Source organism: Stegodyphus dumicola, chromosome 7 (assembly GCF_044657685.1).
Source record: "Stegodyphus dumicola isolate Sdum_Otavi_A_Nest chromosome 7, ASM4465768v1".
NCBI classification, from domain to species: domain Eukaryota; kingdom Metazoa; phylum Arthropoda; class Arachnida; order Araneae; family Eresidae; genus Stegodyphus; species Stegodyphus dumicola.
Window position 1 is genome coordinate 196,031,886 of NC_140774.1, and position 20,275 is coordinate 196,052,160.

General features: G+C 31.5%; 1 protein-coding gene across 5 annotated transcripts in view; it reads left to right on the top strand.

Moving 5' to 3' along the window:
- LOC118189604 (insulin-like growth factor 2 mRNA-binding protein 3) overlaps positions 1-20,275 on the top strand; it is a 94,577-nt gene that overhangs the window by 12,992 nt on the left and 61,310 nt on the right. The window contains exon 1 of one of the 5 annotated variants that reach the window (XM_035360234.2): positions 18,153-18,456. The exons of 1 other annotated variant lie outside the window; for it this stretch is intronic. In XM_035360234.2, coding sequence (XP_035216125.1) covers positions 18,263-18,456 — 194 coding nt within the window. In that variant the 5' untranslated portion in view covers positions 18,153-18,262. Of the gene's footprint in view, positions 1-18,152; positions 18,457-18,836; positions 18,905-20,275 lie in introns of those variants that run through there. 3 more of the 5 variants (XM_035360235.2, XM_035360233.2, XM_035360236.2) reach the window with 3 other exon arrangements.

Genomic DNA, 20,275 nt, shown 5'->3' on the forward strand with positions numbered 1-20,275 from the left:
GGTTTTTATGCCTTTAGTAAATCTGTATGCAATATTTTGAGAATTATCAACAATTTTAAAGTTGTCTAAGTGCCGCTAAGCCATTTTTATATGGCGGCCATTGATGTTTACATTTGAAACAGAGACTAGTGGATTTGTTGCCAATCTAGAGAAACTTAGCTTCGCAAAGATAACGCATTTATTTATTATTGCCAATTAAATCATGCTTAATTCTTTCTGGAATTTTTTCCAGGAAATAAGTGTTTAAGATTTACTTCGTAATTTTTAATAGAGATATTTTGAGTTTTTATGCATTTTTGCCTTCTCGCGAAGTGAGAACTGAATTGATTAAAAACTGTTTTTTTTTTTTTTTTTTTGTTTTGTTTGCTTAATTTCTTTCATACATCATTCTAGCTTTATTATAGTATTTGAATAGAACATGCGGCAACGATTAGATAATTCTATTCTTTAAATGATATAAATTTTGTGCATTATGAGTTTTAATATGAACGAAATATATAAGTTAACTGTTATATAATTATTGGATTATATAACAGTTAACTTAGTTTCCGTTATATAATTATTATGTAAGTTAACTGTCATATAATTATTAATACTGTTAAGTGAATCTAGCGCTAGAGTGTCGCTATGGTAAACAAATACTAGAGTGAATTTTAAAGAATGCATTTATTTTTAAGAAAGAAACGTTTATAGTTACAGAATCCTTTCGTAATGTTTGTAGTTTTATTGCAGATTAGTAGGGAAAATTGCCACTGCTGCATCATATTATGGATGACATTCGTACAACTTTTCTGATACACTTGTCCGGAATGTTCTTTCAAAAGAATGCTTCATATACCTTCCTTTTTTTTTTTTCCATTTGGCACCACACATCGTGCTTAGTTGCTTCATAATCAAACTTCTCTTATTCATAGTGTAAACCTTAGTATTAGGAAAGTTAATTAGAACCCTTTGCAAATCCACCCTTACGAAAAGTTGTTTAAAAAGAAAAATCGGGGTTAAAACTGCTTTAGAATCATTACCCAATTTTTTTTTTTTTATAAATTGACAGGTAGCTATAGAATTTGGTACTTACGTATTATCGCAACCAGGTTGGCGCTATTTGTAAGTTTGAGTAAAAAAATATGAATAGAAAGAAAATGTACATTTATTAATTAGAGATAATTTTTAATACAGTTTTTTATATTATTTTGTTTTAAAATATAAAATAGCAATTAAACCCTTCCGGTTTCGAATTTCAAGAAATTGCAGAATTATTTTTTCGGCGGAAATCTTTTGGCTATTGCTTTTAGAACTGATTGAAAACCGTATTTGCCATAACCATGTACACGTCGACTTATTTTTACTTAAAAAAACATCCCAGAATTGCAAAAAAATGGCATTGCGCACACTCTTGACTTTATCCATGTACACTGCTATTTTCTCATAAATTACAAAAATTTGCACGAAAATGCAGGAAAATTTTGTGAATCTCCACATGCTCTTTTTACAAAACTACGTATAACACGTAGGGTTGCCGTAAGTAGGGTCGCCAAATTTGGCAATTTATGCGAATTTTGGCCTGGTTGCGATAATACGTAAGTACCTAGAATTTTATAAAATTTTAGATAGAGTTATATGGAGAGGTATGTTTAGGTATTTTATAAAGCTTTGTGTTGAGATTCTAAAAGCAGTTTCATAATTTACAGATATTTCAAGTATAGAATCTTACACGTGTATAGAATCAACTAATAGAATTCTCGGATCCAGTTTTTTTAAAAAATATGAGCTGTAATTCTAAAGCATTTTAAGCTTTAATTTTCTACAAAACATCCTACAGAAGTGTTTGAGTATTTGAAAGTGTAAGAAGTGATCAAACTTTACTTTTGCAATTAAAAAAAATTAATTTCAATTTTTTTCAGAGAATTTTTTAACCTAGATTTTGAAATTACCGAGTATAGAGAGAGTAAAAAGTTTCGGAACGGGTACAACTAACAAAAAATGTATGTTTTTGTTAGTTGTAACATAAAATTTCAATGTTGTTTGATTTCACAAAATTTGTTTTGATTTCACAAAATATTAAAAAATAAATGAATAAATAGTACGTTTTAAATAATAGTTTAATTTAAAATTCAGAAATCATTTCTCTTATCAAGAGTATCTATTTATGCAATAATTAAAAGCATTAATTTCAGGAATTAAAATTTTGTAATTAACAGCTGAATTAAATCCTTTAGCTAATTCCACGATTTAAATTGATGTTATGCTCTCACAACAGTTAATTTTTAACTGTATAAACAATATTGTACAAACCATTGCACAAAACGTTACATGAGTTTAGAAGCTAAGAAACGTGAAATTAAAAAAAAGAATTTAGATTAAAAAATGATTCAAAAACGAATAAAAATGCTGTTCTATAGCACATTAGAAACTAAAAATTTGCTTAGATTAAAGTGAAATTTTACAGATTTCTACCCAAAACTATTCTGTAAAGGTTTTATGCAATTTGTGTTTGATTTCGCAAAGTAACATTTCAGTAAAATTCTTTTCTGTGAAATTCTGGAAGAGAATCTGTGAATTTTAGAGAAGCATTTCTGTAGCAGATTACCTACAGTGTCTCACAAAAGTGATGGGACACTTGTGCTTTACAAAAGGAAACTGTAGTAAACTAAATTAAGAAAACATGTAAAAATTTTATGTGAGTGTGTTTCATACTGAAATTTAGTAACAATAATTATATAACATATATTTTCTCAAAATATTAAAATATTAATTTAATAAAAATATAATTGTTTAGAATGTAGCAAAAAATGGGTCACATAAGTGATGGGACACTTACTTTTCCATCAAATATTTATCCAAAAATTTTACTTTTTAAAAGGTTTTATTATTTTGTTCGATTTCCTTTTACTTTTAAAACATGATTTTGAACTTCTTGGAATTGATTCGGCTAATTTTTTTGTGATTTCTGGAGTGATTTTATCCCATTCTTCTTGAAGCACCGATTTTAATTGTTGTTTTGAAGAAATAGTATGTTTGCGAATTTTTAATTCCGATTCTTGCCTAATATTCTCTACGGGATTTAAGTCTGGAGATTGTGGTGGTGTTTTTATTATTTCAGGACAGTTATATAGCAGCCAGAGTCTAACGTTCAAAGCAGTGCGCGTGGTGTCATTGTCCTAGTAGAATTTAAAATCGTTACGAAAATTCAATTTTCGCGCTGAAGATTTCAAATTTTTATTTAAAATGTCAATCTTAAATTTAAATTAAAACTTGTACTGATCCATTATACTGTCAATAAAAACAAGAGTACCAACTCCAGCGGACGACATACATCCCCATACAATAAATCCTCCTCCACCATGTTTTACTGTTGGCACCAAGTTCTGTTTGCGAAATTCTTCCCTGGGTTTTCTCCACACCAAGATTCTACCGTCAGAACCAAATATATTAAATTTACTCTCATCAGCAAATATAACTTCATTCCAGAGCTAAAAAACACAAAAATTCCAAAACAAACTGGAGAGATATACTGCAGACGATTTTATAAATTATTGCCAATTGCTTATGAGTAAAAATAAGCCTCCCCCCCCAAAAAAAATATTTTTATTGTAGTACATACTAGTATCTAATGGTGTCCCATCACTTATGCGAGCCATTTTTTGCTCCGTTTTAAACAATTGTATTTTTATTAAATTAATATTTAATATTTTGAGAAAATGTATGTTATGTAATAATTGTTACTAAATTTAAGTATGAAACACACCCACAAAAAATGTTTACATGTTTTTTTAATTTATTTTATTACAGTTTCCTTTTGTAAAGCACAAGTGTCCCATCACTTTTGTGAGACACTATAAAATTTCAGATGAATTTCTATAGAGCTGTGTCAGACTTTTTAAAATATAACGTAAGGACAGACGATAAATCGTTTGTTTTGCTCTCGTGTAGTTTCATAAGCACTGTATCAGCTGTGGTGCAGATAAACGAGACACCTCAAAACGACAAATTGTTTATATCATTGATAGAAATCATTGTGTAGAAAAGCATTTTAGTGTAAGAAATTTAAATTCTTATTTCTGGTTTCATTATTCGTTGTCATGCAGAATGTCATCGTCATTATCAGTGGCTGGCAGTTGGCAGATTTTTTTTTTTTTTTTTTTTTTTAAAGGATGGCAAAAATTCCCTGGATTTTTCCCTAAGTTTCTCAATAATTTACTGGAATCTTTGTTTTTGATAACCAGCAACTTCGACGTAACTCTAACGTGGACTGTAACTGACATAATCCATCGGTAAATCTGGATTCTTGGACGTCATGTGAATAGAGATTCTTTATACATTTTCGTTATGTCTTTAAAGACTTTCATCGAAGTTTTTATTAAGCAAAAGTATAGATCTGTTAATGTTGATCTTGTTTTATTTCAAATAATATTGTGTGCTTTTTTTTAAGTGTTTGACTTTTTCACATTTTTCGAATAATAATCATATCTACTTCATTTTATTAGAATTCGGTTTTATCAAAAACAAAACAAAATTTTGATTATGAAATGAGTATAAATGTGTGTTGTAGTTGTTCCAAATGCTTTCATTCTTGCTTTAGAGTATTTTACATTTCATGTCTTTGTATTCGTTTCTTTCACGATCTACCCGTGATATAGTGATTTATGTACGAGACCACGGTATGTTCTATAATCGGGGGACCGGAAGGTAATGTCGTTTCTGCACATGTCGACAACAACATGCTAAGGGCAGAAGTGGAAGCAAATTCATGTCAAACACTCTTAACCAACCTTGGTCGACCATCCAAAGAACATTTAAAGCAGAATGGAAAAATAAGCAAAGCAGGTGTTTGAGTCCCCCATAATCTGTCCGAAAAGAACAAAGCCAACCGATCCATCACATGCAACGTGTTGCTTCAACGTACAGAACCGTTTTTTTAATCGTTTGATGAGTAGAGACAAAAAAATAAGTCCTACATGATAATCCAAAACTTAAAAGGCAGTTTTAATAGGCGTTACAAAGGGTTGAAATCGCGAAAAGGCGCTTCTGGTTGTTTGGTGGAGTATTCGCGAAATTGTTCATTTTGAATTGCTGAAACCTGGAAAAACTGTTAATGTAGACCTTTATTGTGAACAATTGAATGGAGTGAACCAATCTTTAATCGAAAAATGTCAATTGTCAACAGAAATGGCGTCATTCTGCAACACGACAATGCAAGACCGCACTGTGCAAGACGAACACTGGAAAACAATGAATTGGGGTGGGAGATACTGAAATACTCACCCACCATACTCGGCCGATATCGCAGCATTGGATTTCCATTTATTCGAATCCCTACAACATTTTCGTAGTGGCAAAAAATTTGAAAATTTGAATGATGTCCAAAATGTCCTCTCGAGGATATTTTACTCAAAAACCAATTGATTTTGATCGGTCCGGGATTGAAAATCTGCACATTAGATGGCAAAAGGTTGTTGATAACGAGGGTGATTATATTATTGATTAAAAATAAAAACTTGTTAAAAAATATATTCCTTTGAATTTAATGTAAGAAAGCGACATTACTTTCCGATCCCCCTATTACATTTTTAAAACGAACAGTTTAACGCATTTCTGCTGGTTAATTCTGTGTTTAGTTTTGTTTCAAAAGATCTAAACACAACCAACTCATCAGTTAAGTAATTATGCATCGGGTGTATAGATTGAGTGTAGATTGTAATTTTAGGAGAATTTCATAATGGAGGAATATCAAAGAAGAATAGAGTACCTAATATATTTAAATTTTTCATTGTGATTGTTATTGAAGTTACTACATTTTAATGTTTTGAACGAAGAGACGGTGGCATAGCCAGCTTTTGCTGCCTGCTGCGGTACTTGAATTTGCCGCTTCTCCGTGTGGTCGGTAGACAAGTGGGTGACCACGTGTATTTCATTAATTTTGTGATTTATTCGCATTCTTTTGCTTTATTATATCAAAGCTTGCATTCGCATTTATTTAATATTTTTTTTTGTAAATAATTATCGTTTTATAGTTCCTCTTCATCGATGCAAGGCCTCAAAACCTCTTTCGTAATCTTAATGCTCAGGCTAGAATAATTTTTAGTATCCTAGTAACCTGTGTACTTAAACCATAAAATTTCACTGGATTGTGTTTCAAGTTGTAAAATTCAGAAGTTGTGTAGTTTCACCCACCAGATGTCGAGTCGTAAAGTTGTTGAACACCGGTAGTTCAACCTGGGTTCGATTGCCAGGCTAATGAAATGGCTGCATGGGCGTTTTCATTGTTTCCCCCATGTGTGATGCAGATACGAGCCAATTCCACTTAGAAAGAACACCGCGAAAGCATGCCTTCCAATATGCAGATAGACTTCGCGTGCTTAGTAATAATCATATAACCAAACTATAGTTCCTTTTTAGTATCGCTGTCGTAACATATGTGCAAGTAAATATTATTAATCTTTGTAAAACGAATTCCTCTCCAATCTTTAAAAGAAAAAACAAACTCTGCAAGTGTTTTTAGACCAAAGGGGCTATTAATTTCGTTTTGGCATTTTGCATTCAAAACTTTAAATGTCGGTTCACGTTTCAAACTGTTGCCACCAGAAATTATGGCCCTATATTATATTAAAAAAATTATAATAAAGAATCTACATAAGTGTATATATGCTTCTCGCACTGTGACAAAACGACGGTACCTAGAGCCATCCAGAGGCCCACAAGCGGCCGAGCGGTAAAGTCGCTGAACACTGGTAATTCGGTCCGAGGTTCGAATCCTGCGAACGGGCTGGCTGCATGGGTGTTTTCGTGGTTTTCCCCGTGTGTAACATGTATAAGAGGCAGTTTTCCTTAGAAAGTCCTCTACGAAGGCATTCCCACTCTTAGGCAGAAAGCCCTCGAGGCTTTGCTGCAATTAAATAACCTAGAGCCATCCAATTTTGAATAACGCACGTTTCCACCCGATTATGGGTATCCGGAAGCCTGAAGTTGGAACTTATATATTTCATATTTTGTAAAACTTTAAAAAATTTTTGATTAACAAACTCTACGATTTCAAAGCAAACAATGGGAACACTGTACGGGAAAAAAAAAAAAAAAAAAGAAGAGACATTTTTATGTCTAACGCGTGAGACTGTACTGTAAATTCTAAAGATATGCTCATTTTAAAATTATTTTGCGATATTGCTGTTGAACTGAATTTTATGGTTTAAGTGCGAAGAACATGATAGTATTTAATAAATAAAGGTAACACACAAAACGTTAAAAAAATGCCCCTTAGGGTGTAATGTAAAATCAGAAAACTGTCCCCTTTTTTTTTAGTTCCTTGGATTTAATATTCTGACTAAATAGAAAGTATTGCCACTTAAAGAAAATTTTATTGCTTGTATCGTGTGTAAGGAAACCAGAGAAATAAATGCACACCAACGTTTTGAGTAATTAAATCTTTTTAAAAATTAAATAAGCGTGCATTGCGAGAAACCAATATCATGGTAACCCCCCCTCCTCTCCCAGCGTCTGGCTTCGTTGTTTTGAAAAGCTCATTCCAAATGTAAGATTTTATAAGATCTGAGGACTGATTCTAAAACTAGTAAGCCTAGTAACTGCTTAAGCTGAAAATTACTCTAGGTGTTAAATTGAAATCTGCACCCCGGAATCAATTTATAGTTTCTTTTGAATCTTATGATTTTTATGTTTAAATAGTTTTTAAAAATCATTTTTGAAATTTTGGTTGTTAATTGAGGTGTTAAATGAAGTCTAAAAAAATAGCCTGCATATCATCTTATTAGCTGAGAAATAAAAATAAGAAATCTTTTTAATAAGGACAAGGCTGTATCGTAAAAACATACTGTACATGACATCTTTCAGATGTTCGGTTGGAAAGTGAAAAAATCCAAAATCCAGCCGCTATTGTGAGGTACACACAGCCTTAAATTGCATTTTGGAACTCTGAAATGAGAAATTTTGGTACTTAGTTTTCGTACTTAATGAAATTTTGGTGAATAAAATCAGCAATTTATATTGACTTGGATATTGTTTTTTTCAAATTTAAACAGCAGTCTCAAGGATTTGAGAGAAACGTGTTGCCCTTATTCTTGAAATAAAATATTTTTATCGTCTGCAGCCTGCTGCCATTCGGAAATAACGCTTATTTTTTTCTTTCAAATTTAATCTATCTGTTATCTATATATATATATAAACAAGAAAGTCTGTGAGTTTGTTTGTTCGCTAATAACTCAGTCACTACAATTATTTTCCGAGTCCTGGAAAAGTCAACGTCCACTCCCCCCCCCCCAAAAAAAGTAGCTAAAATCAGAGATATTAAATAAGAACTCTTAAAACGCTGATTTTCGCCCACATTTTTCCGAGTGGCAAATGGCGACACTGATATAATGAGAGAGAATTAGTTTATTTTTCTATCGAAATTTTTATGTTGGTTTCATATCGTCAAAATAATTAATTTTACTCAAAATAATGATGTATTTGTTTTTATTTTTGCTGACCCAAATGAAAGTTCCATATGTCATATGGGTATATATACCATATGATTCTATGATCACGTAGTCAGTTGTGGTACATTTATTGAGTATTACTTTGTTTCTTTGACATTTTTTATGCATTACAATGACGCATCCTATTCCTTATGACGTGTAATATGCTATTATACGAATTTTCAAATGATGTCATGAGTAAAATAATGCATTACTCTCAATCTAACGTAACTGGCATCGGGTACTTCCGCTAATGTATTAATAAGCAATAAACACAGTTATTAATCACTATTAATATTAATCACGTGAAATTACACTTATTAAAATCATTTTATGTTTTTAATAACTATTTGAAGGGGCTGGTTAAAATAAAAATTCCACTTGGGTTGAAGATGCCAATAATTACTCTGAATTTTGTATTCGTCTATGACGTGTTGCCAAAATAATAGTGTAAGTGCATACTACTTATAACTAGTGAGTGGCAACCCTAGATCTCATTCGTGGTTTTATATGGTTGAGTAAATTCCTTGGAAGTAAAAACTTGAAAACAATTTAGATTTCCAAGATAACTTTCATCGATTCCTAATTGACGGTTGTCAGCATTTATTTTCAAGGATTTTTCGCGTTTCAGTGCACCTCTGCAAGAAGAATTTGAAATGCAGGGCTCCTTGTTTTATCCAGTAACTTCTGTAATTGTTTTGTTTTATATTTTCTTAACTTGGGTGAGTTTTTGTGAAAAATTCCAAGGTCGTTTTTACTAGCCTGTACTAACAGGACTTCCTTTCTATTACACTAAGTTTCATTTTTAGAATATGTACTAAAGATCTGAAGTTTTACTAGAAAGAGTTCTTCCTATTGAATGAAATTAAAATTTCAAGTTTTGCCCTCCCCTTTTTTTTTGTTTGTTTTGTTGGTGTGGTTTGTTTTATTTTTTGTTAACGTTTGTTTTAAGTAGTTAAAATTAAAATTTAATTTCTATGATGAATTTTTGTTCTCGAACCTGAAATACTTGAAAATAAAACTTGAAAGTGTAATTTCAAGTCGCTGTCCACGAGAATCCTTCACAAATGACTTAAACATTAATTAAAGTTAATTTCCCATGGAAATAAAGTAAAAAATTCGTATTCTTTTCTTTTCATTAACGTTTCCGTGCGCAGTTATTCGATTATGGAAGGCAACTTTTTGTCATTGTTTTTAATGAAGGCTTACCAGCGGCTGAGCGGAAAGAATCCCTGAATACTGGTAGTTCGATGCGGTTCATATTCTGTAAATGGAGACTCCCGGTTTTTCATCATATCTCCCAGTAGATCATCAAGTCTCGCGGTTCTTAATCCTTTGACTACTAACCGAACATATATGACTCACTAAAAGTTTAAAAATGACTGCTGGTACTTGAATGTTGGGGATTATCTTCCAATAGTTGGAAAATCAAGATGCCGCTGTGCTCGTCGTACACAAATGAACAGAGAAAAAAACAAATATGAGTTGCCCAATGTGTAATGTTGGGTTATACAAAGAAAGCTTTACCCTGTACCATACGATGTAAAATTTATTTCGTATAATCAGTTCCAGAATAATAGGTGTGCTTGTACTAAGGCGATAACTACGTGTGAGACTTATGTATCCCACCATTAACTACAACTGTGACATACGTGTCCCAGAGCCTTTGGCTTAAAAATCGATTGTCAAGAAAATCTAAAATGTTTCAGATTTTTAATTTCGTCCAAAGGGGCTTATTTTTAACATTTTGTGTGTTATATTTATTTATTGAATATCGTGTTCTTCGCACTTAAACCATAAAATTAAGTTCAACAGCAATATCGCAAAATAGTTTTAAAATGAGCATATCTTTAGAATTTTCGATAGAGAGACTCACGCGCTGGAGATAATTTTTTTTTTTTTTTTTTTTTTTTTACAACTTTGCCATGGCTCGCTTTGAAATTCTTGAGTTTGTTAATCAAAAATTCGGGAAAGTTTTACAAAATAGGAAATCGCTAATAAAAGAAATTCCAAATTTCAAATTTGGTCTTCCACATGAACATATTCGTAGGAGAATTACGTCATTCAAAATTCGATGGTACCGTTGTTTTATCACAATGCGAGAAATATACAGACATTTATGCTGATTTTTCATTATTTAATTTCTTTCTTTAAATATAACACAGGGCGATAATGCTTTGTGGCAACAGTTTGAAAAATGATTCCGGGTTGTAGTAATCGACGCAAAATCGCAAAGCGAAAACAATAATCCTTTCAGGGACAAACGCCCTTTGGACTAACAAATCTCAAATGGTAAATTTACCTAATTTATGACATATTTTGTTCACTTGGATAGAAAACGGCATTTTTTTTAATTCGTAATTAAAGGGTTAAATATTTAGTCTTAGGAAAATATTTTCCAGCAATAAGTAAAATTTATTGAATTAATGAAGCTTAAATTGTGAAAATTGCATGCGTCACCCACAGTGATTTTCGTATGAAATTTCACTTGATCTGAATACCGGTAACATTCGTAGAACTTTTTATGAAGATACCAGTCTTTAATCGGTTAATATTTGCATTTTAATTTTGTTTTACATCAGTATGTGGTACATTACTAAGTCTGTTTACATAATAGCATGTGCTTTAATTATTAATTTTATTTTCATACGAGTTTAAAAATATTTGAGAAATAAAAGCATTCCTTCTCTATTTACTGTTTTGTCTGTGTAATATGAATCGAGCGCGTGTTAAAAATTAGAATTAGTAAAAACACATCAGATTAAAACATAATTGACTATTGATGTATATTACATCGGAATCATTTTATAAATAACTCAGTAACATGAATCGTGCATTGTAAAGTGAATTCGAGCCAGTTCTTTCAAAATGCCGGCGTAAAAGATGGTTAATAAAGTAAGCAATTTAAAAGTAAGAAACGCAATTCTACATACAGGTTATTAATTAGAAGCTAGATCAGTGAAATTGCACTAGTTAAACTCATCATGATACATGTTTTTTTTTTTTATAGTAAGCGGCTAGTAAAATAAATGTAGAACAGAAAGGGGAGAGAGCCAAATTTAAATAATGAAATTAAAAAGATTGTTGCCAAATTAAAGTTAATAATTTTGAGTGACACATTTTACATATACATATTAATTTTGAAAATTTTTCAATCCTAAAATATTTTTTTGTTCGTGTACAGGTATTTGTGTTTTTCTTCCCCTCCCCCGTTTTTTTTTAATGCGTGTGTGTAAAATGTAAAACACTGAAAGAAAATTTGATAGTTCTTTAACAAGCTTTTTATTAAAATTTCAACCGCAGATCACCGACTTTGATATTTCTAAAAATTTGTATTCATTATATAATTCTGTGGCTTGAATATTTTCTTATTTCTCATCAGTCCCTGCAACTTCCAAGTAAACGAAATGTTTTCTAAATTGCGTTAGTGCATTCTGAGTGAACGGCAACTTCGAAATTTCATGTATTATTTCAAATTTGAGTTTTAAATTCTGGTTTTCCAGTTCTGGGATCTCGGCAAAATTTCGTGTATTTTTTCTGTTTTGGGTTTTAAAAATACAAAATTAGCTGGAATCAAATTTTAAACTTCATATTTTAGTTTATTACACCTTTTTATGAAAATCAGACATGGTAATATCATTTTCGTTGGTCTGAATATTATGACCATGAGGTCTGAATCTTCGTAGGACTTGGTGAAATACTGACGTGTTGATGATCGTCTGCAAACAATGAAATGTAATATGCATTAGAAATAGCTACCAGAAGTTTAACCAAAGAACTTGAAAAATGCTGTCATTCATGCTGTTTCGCTTAGCAACCGCAAATAAGCCTTTTCTTCTGAGGAAAGGGCATGTGAGTCCTTATTGTTGCTGCTGAGTTGGGAACATTTCGCTTACACGCAACTTTCGCCTGATCACGATTGTACTTTTAAAGGATTACAAGATGTACGAGCTTTTCGAATTAAAGTATAACCGAGTTGGAATTAAAGTTTGAAGTTGCTGTTGTGAAATAGTCGTCTGTAGTGAACATTTTGAAGATTAGAAAAGAAGTGCAGAATAATTCCGCTACTCATCATACTTCCTTTCCTTGCCAGAAGCAAGTGTGCTGTATATGTGCTGGATTATTTCGATATTGGAAAAGTGAACTTAAAAGGAACTTGATTTTATGGTGATAATTCATTTCAAATTTTAAAAATGTTAACATGAAGAAAAAAATGTGCAGGTAATTTCATATGTGTTTCATAAATTCATATTATTATCCTTGAAGACTTGCAATTTTGCAAGATGAAGAATATAAAAGAATTTTGGAACATAGTATTATTTTATTATTATTAGCCCAAAATAGCTATTAATTTCATTTTGGCATTTTGCGTTGATTCACTTTTCAAACTGTTGCCACCATATATTACAGTCCTGTAGTATATTTAAAGAAATTAAATAATGATGAATCTGCATAAGTTGTATGTATGTTTCTCGCAGTGTGGTTAAAGAAACGGTACCTAGAACCATCAAATTTTGAATAACTTAACCCTCCACCGAATATGGGCATCTAGAAGCTCGAAATTGGAATTTGTTTTATTATCTACTTCATATTTCGTCAGACATTAAAGAGTTTTTGATTATCAAACTCAACGGTTTCAAAGCGAGAAACTATACGGGGGGGGGAACATTTTTATCTTCAGCGGGCGAGACTGTGTATCGGAAAATCTAGACTTATGCTCATTTAAAAATTATTTTGCGATATTGCTGTTGAATTAAATTTTATGGTTTAAGTGCGAAGAACATGATATTTAATAAATAAAGGTAACTCACAAAACATAAAAAAACGCCCCTTTGGGCGTAATGTAAAATCTGAAAGCTTTCAATATTTTTCTTTTTTTGTGCATGACCGTTCGTGCGTTACCAGTTTCACGAAGCAATCGTATGTTCGTTAACAATCAAACAAAGCAATCGTGTGATCGTTCACAAAGCACTGTGAACTTTGCACGGTGGTAATAGAGGCCTTCGTTCTTTTTTCACTTGTTAAGATTTATTTTCGATTAGTTTAACTAAACAAAAAAACTTAAATCGGTAAAACCAATATGGCTCGATATTAAGTTAAAAGCTTTTGAAAGTTAGAGCTTTAAGTTAGAATATTAAAGTTAAAGCTTCTGGGCCCTTTGGTCTAATAAACAGAAAAACAAATAAAAAATGAAGCAGCCATCTTAGCATGTCTGTTCTCCATGCCGAAATATTTCTTTCTACTACTTTTAGTGGTTTAAAAAAAAAAAAAAAAAAAAAAAACTAGTACTTCTTTAAATGAAATTGTAATTTTTGCAACCTTAATGCAACATCATCGCCTATTGAATAACTCTTCTCTGCTAACTAATCAGTATCTCTGTTATCAGTCGACACAGCATATTAGAATGCCATTTTCGGAGGTTCGCTATTTCGCAGAATGAGAGTTAATGTTTCCTGACGTACGAATAATTTTGTGAAAAAAATGTTTGAAATGAATGCAGTGAAAAAATGTTGGTTATGAAATAAATCATTTATAATTAGTTTTGCCCAGAAAATCACGTCTTACAGTAAAGTTTTCCAAGAATTCAGTGAAAAGAATTATTTTTCTGGACATTAATCAATTTAGTGTCACATTTAAAACATTGTTTTTTTTTAGGTTTTACAGAGTGGCAACGTAGTTATTTAGACTTTTACAGTCTCTGAAGAATTGTAATCAGTAAAAACCTTTTAGGGTTAAAAAGACACGTGTTTACCTTTGTTCTTTCCTGTAGAAAAGAAACTGCAGTCAGACATAAATAATGAAGATTTTCATTCTGTTGACTCTTAGCAACCGAATGTTAAATTTTGGTATAAAATATGAGATTGAAGTTTATTAATATGAAAGCAAAAAATCCGTACTTTGTTTCCTTACATAAACTGCCAACTGCTATTTGTAAAACTTTTCATACCTCCATAAATTGTTTTAATTTAAGTAAGAAGTTTCAATTTAAACGTAAATTATTATTTAGTTTAGTGGAAGAGAAGCATTTTTTTTATTTAATGACATACATTTTATTAATATTTAAGTAATCTTACAGTGCTTCATAATGTAAGTTAAAAAAAGAAATAAAATAATATTTTAGATGCAACATGTTTTAAAGTATATTTTTTAATACATATAAGCTTGAACAATTTTATTTGTAGACATTGAGGAATCTAGATTTCGATCTTTTCGTACTCAAATAACTATTTTAATTCAGGTGATGTTATAGAACGTTAAATGTAATTATCCACGCCGCCAACGGCGGGCACTTGCCGAAATGTGATTATCCTTAATATATTAAATTTTCACCTTTCTTTCTATGTTTATTTCAAAATAACACAAATTCTAAAGATGTTTGGTTGTTACTTCGCGCAGAGATGCTTATTATATAGAGAAATAAAAAATGTTTGTAAAGGTCTTTGATATATTTTATTTAAAAAAAAAAAATTGCTGCACAGGTGTAATTACTGTGTTTGTTGATGACGAAGTATTTAATTAAGTCATGTTATCTTTATTATAAAGTATTTATAGCTTACATTTTACACAACTTACAAAAAAATAAATTCTATATTTATGTGTTTTTTTTTGGGGGGGGGAAGGGGGCTCTAATTACATTATTTAAAAGTCTGAAAGGGTTCAGATTTTAAAACGATCGCCTAGAAGGATTTGTTAAGGTTTTTAACGTTCTCGCTGTGTTCACAGCTTACCAGTGCTATTGCAGTCAGTCCTGCTAACCTTTTTTTTTTTTTTTTATCTCATCATTTTCATCGCACTTATCCCAAATGTAATTCAAGAGCAAAATTAGAAATCGAATTAAAAACAGCATATGGTTTTTAAGTTCCCTAAGCAATGTTTTGGCATACTTTTTTCCATTTTTTTCAGTTCATTATATCAATGTTCAGTTTTCTTAGTTGAGATGGCTTGCAAAAAAAAAAAAAAATTTGTCTTTTTATTGTTAACATTTAATGTACTAACGTTATTTATTAAATATCTCATTCCTCGTACTTTTTCAATAGCAAAATCACAAAATAGTTAAAAATAGCATATCTTTAGAATTTCCTTTATACAGTCTCGCGCGAGTGGAGTTAAAAATGTTTTATTGCGTAAAGTGTTGCAACTGCTCGCTTTTAAATCGTTGAGTTTGTTAATTAAAAATTCATTAAAATTTTACAAAATATGAAACGTAAAATTCGGAATTCAAAATTCAGGCTTCCAGGTCTACATTTCCGGAGTGCGAGAATATACATTCATGTATTTTTATTTCTTCATTATTTAATTTCTTTAAAAATAATACAGGGCGATAATATTTCGTTGCAACAATTTGAAAAGCGATTCGTCGTTAATAATGGAAGACCCAAAATCCCGTTTCGTGATTAATAGCCCATTTGGGATACCGCGCTTTGGGGGTTGGAAGGAAAAAAAGGCGGGGGGGGGGAGAGAGAGAGATTTGCCATCATTAAAAAAATTGTGACTGTGTTGCCAGATTACAATAAGTAATTTATTGACGATTACAATGCTAAAATGCTTTTGTATAATTAATGATATAAAAATTGCATTTGATACATGACAGTACAGCTACTGCGTTTACAACTAGAATTTACGAAGTATTGAATCAAGAATTAAAATAATTTTCGAACTGGAACTCTTTTAGCTAAGGAATAATTAGTTATAAAAAATTTTCATAAAAAAAAAGAAAATCTGAAATGTTTCAGATTTGTAAATTACGCCCAAAGGAGCGTTTTGTTAACATTTTGTGTGTTATATTTATTTATTAAATATCACGTTATTCGCACTTAAACCATAAAATCCAGTTCAACAGCAATATCGCAAAATAGTTTTAAAATGTAATAATATATGTAATATAATAAAATGTTCAAAATAGTTTATCATTAGATTTCCGATATAGAGACTCACGCGCTGGAGATATTTTTTTTTTTTTTCTGTACAACGTTGCCATTGCTCGCTTTAAAATCCTTGAGTTTGTTAATCAAAAATTTGTTAAAGTACAAAATAGAAAATCTATAATAAAACAAATTCCAAATTTGGTCTTCCACATGCCCATATTCGTAGGACGATTACGTCATTCAAAATTCGATGGCTCTGTGTACTGTTAATGTATCACAATGCGAGAAATATACATACATTTATGCAGATTTTTCATTATTTAATTTCTTCCTTTAAATATAACACAGGGCGATAATACTTTGTGGCAACAGTTTGAAAAGTGATTCACCGTTTGTAGTTAATCGACGCAAAATCGCAAAACGAAAACAATAGTCCTTCAGGGACAAATCCCGGTACTTTTCCGTTTTGCCGGCGCAAGCGATAAAGTCGCCAATAATGATACAACCGATGCCAAACGGAATATTTTCGCTGGTAACCTTTTACGCCTCATTTTGAAAACAAGTCGCAGCTTTTTCTTATCAGATTGATTGTTTCTTTCAATACTGGCATATAATTACATAGAATTTTTATCAGATAGTTCAGTTTTATGTCTAAGGCCATTTTCGGTAATTAAGTCAATCAGGATGCAATCACAGCGCTTACCCGAAGCCGAAAATATAGAAAAGGTAAAGTCAAGGGTTAAATTCATCAATTCTAATGAGAATGCATTAGCGAAGTAAAGCACTGCAGTTTTACATAATTTCTGAGTAAGCTATTCGTACGAATTGAAATATTTCTTGCATTTAAACTTGATTTCCAAATTTAGATTTAACTTGAAATTAATGTAGATAATTGCTGAGAGCATTAGATTTTTGTAGAGTAGTTTACGTGAGATGAGATCGCTTGGGGTCACGTGATATGAACGGGCGAATCAGAATGTTGAACCATGAAAGCATAGTAAATTCTTAAATTGATGTCTTTTTAGAAATTTATTGTCTTTATTTATTGGCTTTTTATAAAATTTTAAGCGATATTAAAATGTTTATGCCTTCAAAAAAAGAATTCTTAGAACTAACATTTTTTAAATATTTTTTATGTGTATACTGTATGTTGTCGCCAATAAATTCTGCTTGGCGAGATTTGCGCCGGTGAAACGGAAAAGTACCCAAATCCCTTTTGGAATTTAATATTTAACCGAGTATTTCCAGATTAGAATAACTTGAATTATTCTTTCGTGAAACATTCGTCCAGTTAGTTGCCTAATGAAAGAAGTAACCAATTTTAAACTCATTTTAGCAATTCTTGCATTCAATTTTCATGGCTTCCTATATCAAAACATTAATGATAATCCTAATTCGAGGAAAGGAAATTTTATGCATGTTCAGTTTAAAGCGCCAAATAAATAAAGAAGTGTTATGCAGCAGAATAACTTTAAAGTTCGTAACTTTGTTTTTGCGATTGTAACACGTATCATAATTAAAATTGAATTTCACGTAAATAAACTAAGCAAGCATAAACGCTTAAAATTTAGGGTGCTGAAAATCTTCCTGTCTAATCTGAATTTTTTACTTATTACGTAACTGCTGGAGATGATTGTTGGAGGACAATAAAAAATTTATTAAAATGCCGGCTTGGTGTCCTTGTATCGCGGATCAACGAGCTAGCTAACTTACGTCAAAGAAGTGCTTCTTTTCCTGCGCTTAACCTCATCTGAGCCTCATGGTTGGCTGAAAACCGGCGGCAGGATACACGATAACGACCTTGCATGGTAGTGATTAGGTTTGGTCGTATTCCCTGTTCCGCTCTTCTCGCCTGTTGTTCATTTTATAGTTATAGTTCTTTAGACTTTTTACGTTGGCTTCGGCTTCGTAGCTGTTTAGTGTTTGTTTCAGATGACTTTTGATAAAGTGGCTCCCTTGGTTCGGCGACACGAGGGAAATTTTCGCGAATTTCCCGTAAATTTCAATCACCGGCCCAATCCACCCTTCGAACCGCCCTGGGCTGGTAGGCAACGCTGGATGGCAGCACCGCCTTCCGCCATTGGTCGTGGTCCTGGAGAGCGATGGTACGGAGATCGCATTTTCAGGTTCTTATCTTTTATTATTATTTTAGTTCTCTCAAATTTGTATAATTATTTACTATAATTTCGTTTCGATTTTGGTATGCATGTAGTTTCCGACATGTCACGATTACGATTTTTGTCAACCTAATCGTGCCAATCGTTATGTAGTAGAGTAACCGGTAAAATGTGTTTTGGTTTAAAAACATAGCAAAAAAATCTCAAAATTTAGTTTAATTGTCTATTTTTGTACAGTATAGTACTAACATTTTTATTTATTTTAAGAAAATACTATATATTAAAGTAAAACGGCAACACGTGGTTTGTTCACGTGGAAATAAAATGGCGTAGATTAAAATTATTGATGTATTGTATGAAGTGTTTAAAAAAAAGCATGCATATCGTGAATATAGTTTTTAGAAATGTATAAAAATATAAATTTTAAAAATTCTAGGTTTTTTCTCTTCCCTAAAAGGTATGGTAAACCGAAAGGTATGCGATTTGAAACATTGCTTTAAGATGTTGAATTATTTCAGGGGGCGTAGAGATCTTGTTTAGGGAGTAAAAAAAGAATGTTATAACTTGTTTAATGTGTAAATTTTTATCTCATTAAAAGTAACTGTGAAGAACGTGGTAAAGTATAGGTGTGGCCGGCTAGTTTGCAATTGAAGTGTTATATTATTGAAACGTTTGATATATAAATGTATTAACTTCTGAAATTAAAGGCCCATTTTATTGTTTAAAAATTAGGTTATGAACAGCATCTCTGCTTTTGTATATCAAGTACTTTATATGGTAATCATACAAAGGAGCATCCAGTTGCTAAAAGTTGGGAAATCTTTAAAATAGCATTTGTCAACTACTACTTTGTCGATTACCATATATTTTTTTTTTCGATTTGCCATTATAGAGGGAAAGGAAAACATCAAAATTACCATTGATGGTACTACACTGATGAAAGGAAGTCTTTATAATCATTAAAAAAAATGATTGAAAAAATTATCATTAAAAATTATTGAAAAATTACATTTGTAAATGAATTTTTTCCATATAAGACACAATTTAGACATATGTGCTGTCTGTCCTGTAGACCAATTTCTTTGAAACTTGGCATGGACGATGAGAGAAAAAAAACAATAAAAATTAAAGGTTAAAATTTCGAGCCCCCCCCGCTGAGAAGGGGAACCGCATAAAGAACAAAAAAAACGAAAATTTAAAACAAAATCACAGTATTTGTTCAATATTAATTTCATTTGCTCTGTTCACATGTTCAAAGTGTGCTACAGTGTGCTCTAATAATGCGAAGGGTTTCTCGGTCAGTTGCAGCAGCATCACGTTATATTCCTTTCTCATTTCGGGCATACACCATGTATTACCTCCATAGACAAAATCTTTTGGTAATCCCTAAAACCAGTAGTTGTAATGATTCAAGCTTGAAGAACGAGTAGGCTAGACAGTCGGAAAATTTCACGAAATAACCTAATCATCTCAAAAGTGGGCACAAAGCAGTGCCTTCACTAGCCCAGCAGTGTGAGGTGGTGTACACTGCGAAAACAAAATAGTGTTCTATATCTCCCGTTCTACTAGGCGGATTGATGAAATTCAACTTGCGTTTTTCATGTCTCAAAGGCGCGACTTAGGATATTTAATTATATGTAGCATTGTTCTAATATAGGAATTTTGACACAAAAATCGGACTTTTTTTTAAATAACATTCGAATTTTTTTTACATTTCAATTTTACGAATCAAATTACGCCAAACTACCGAGTTTTATAAGAATTGCACAAGTAGTTTTTAAAAAATTATCTCAAAATTTTAGCTTCTCTGGTATATATTTATTAATCT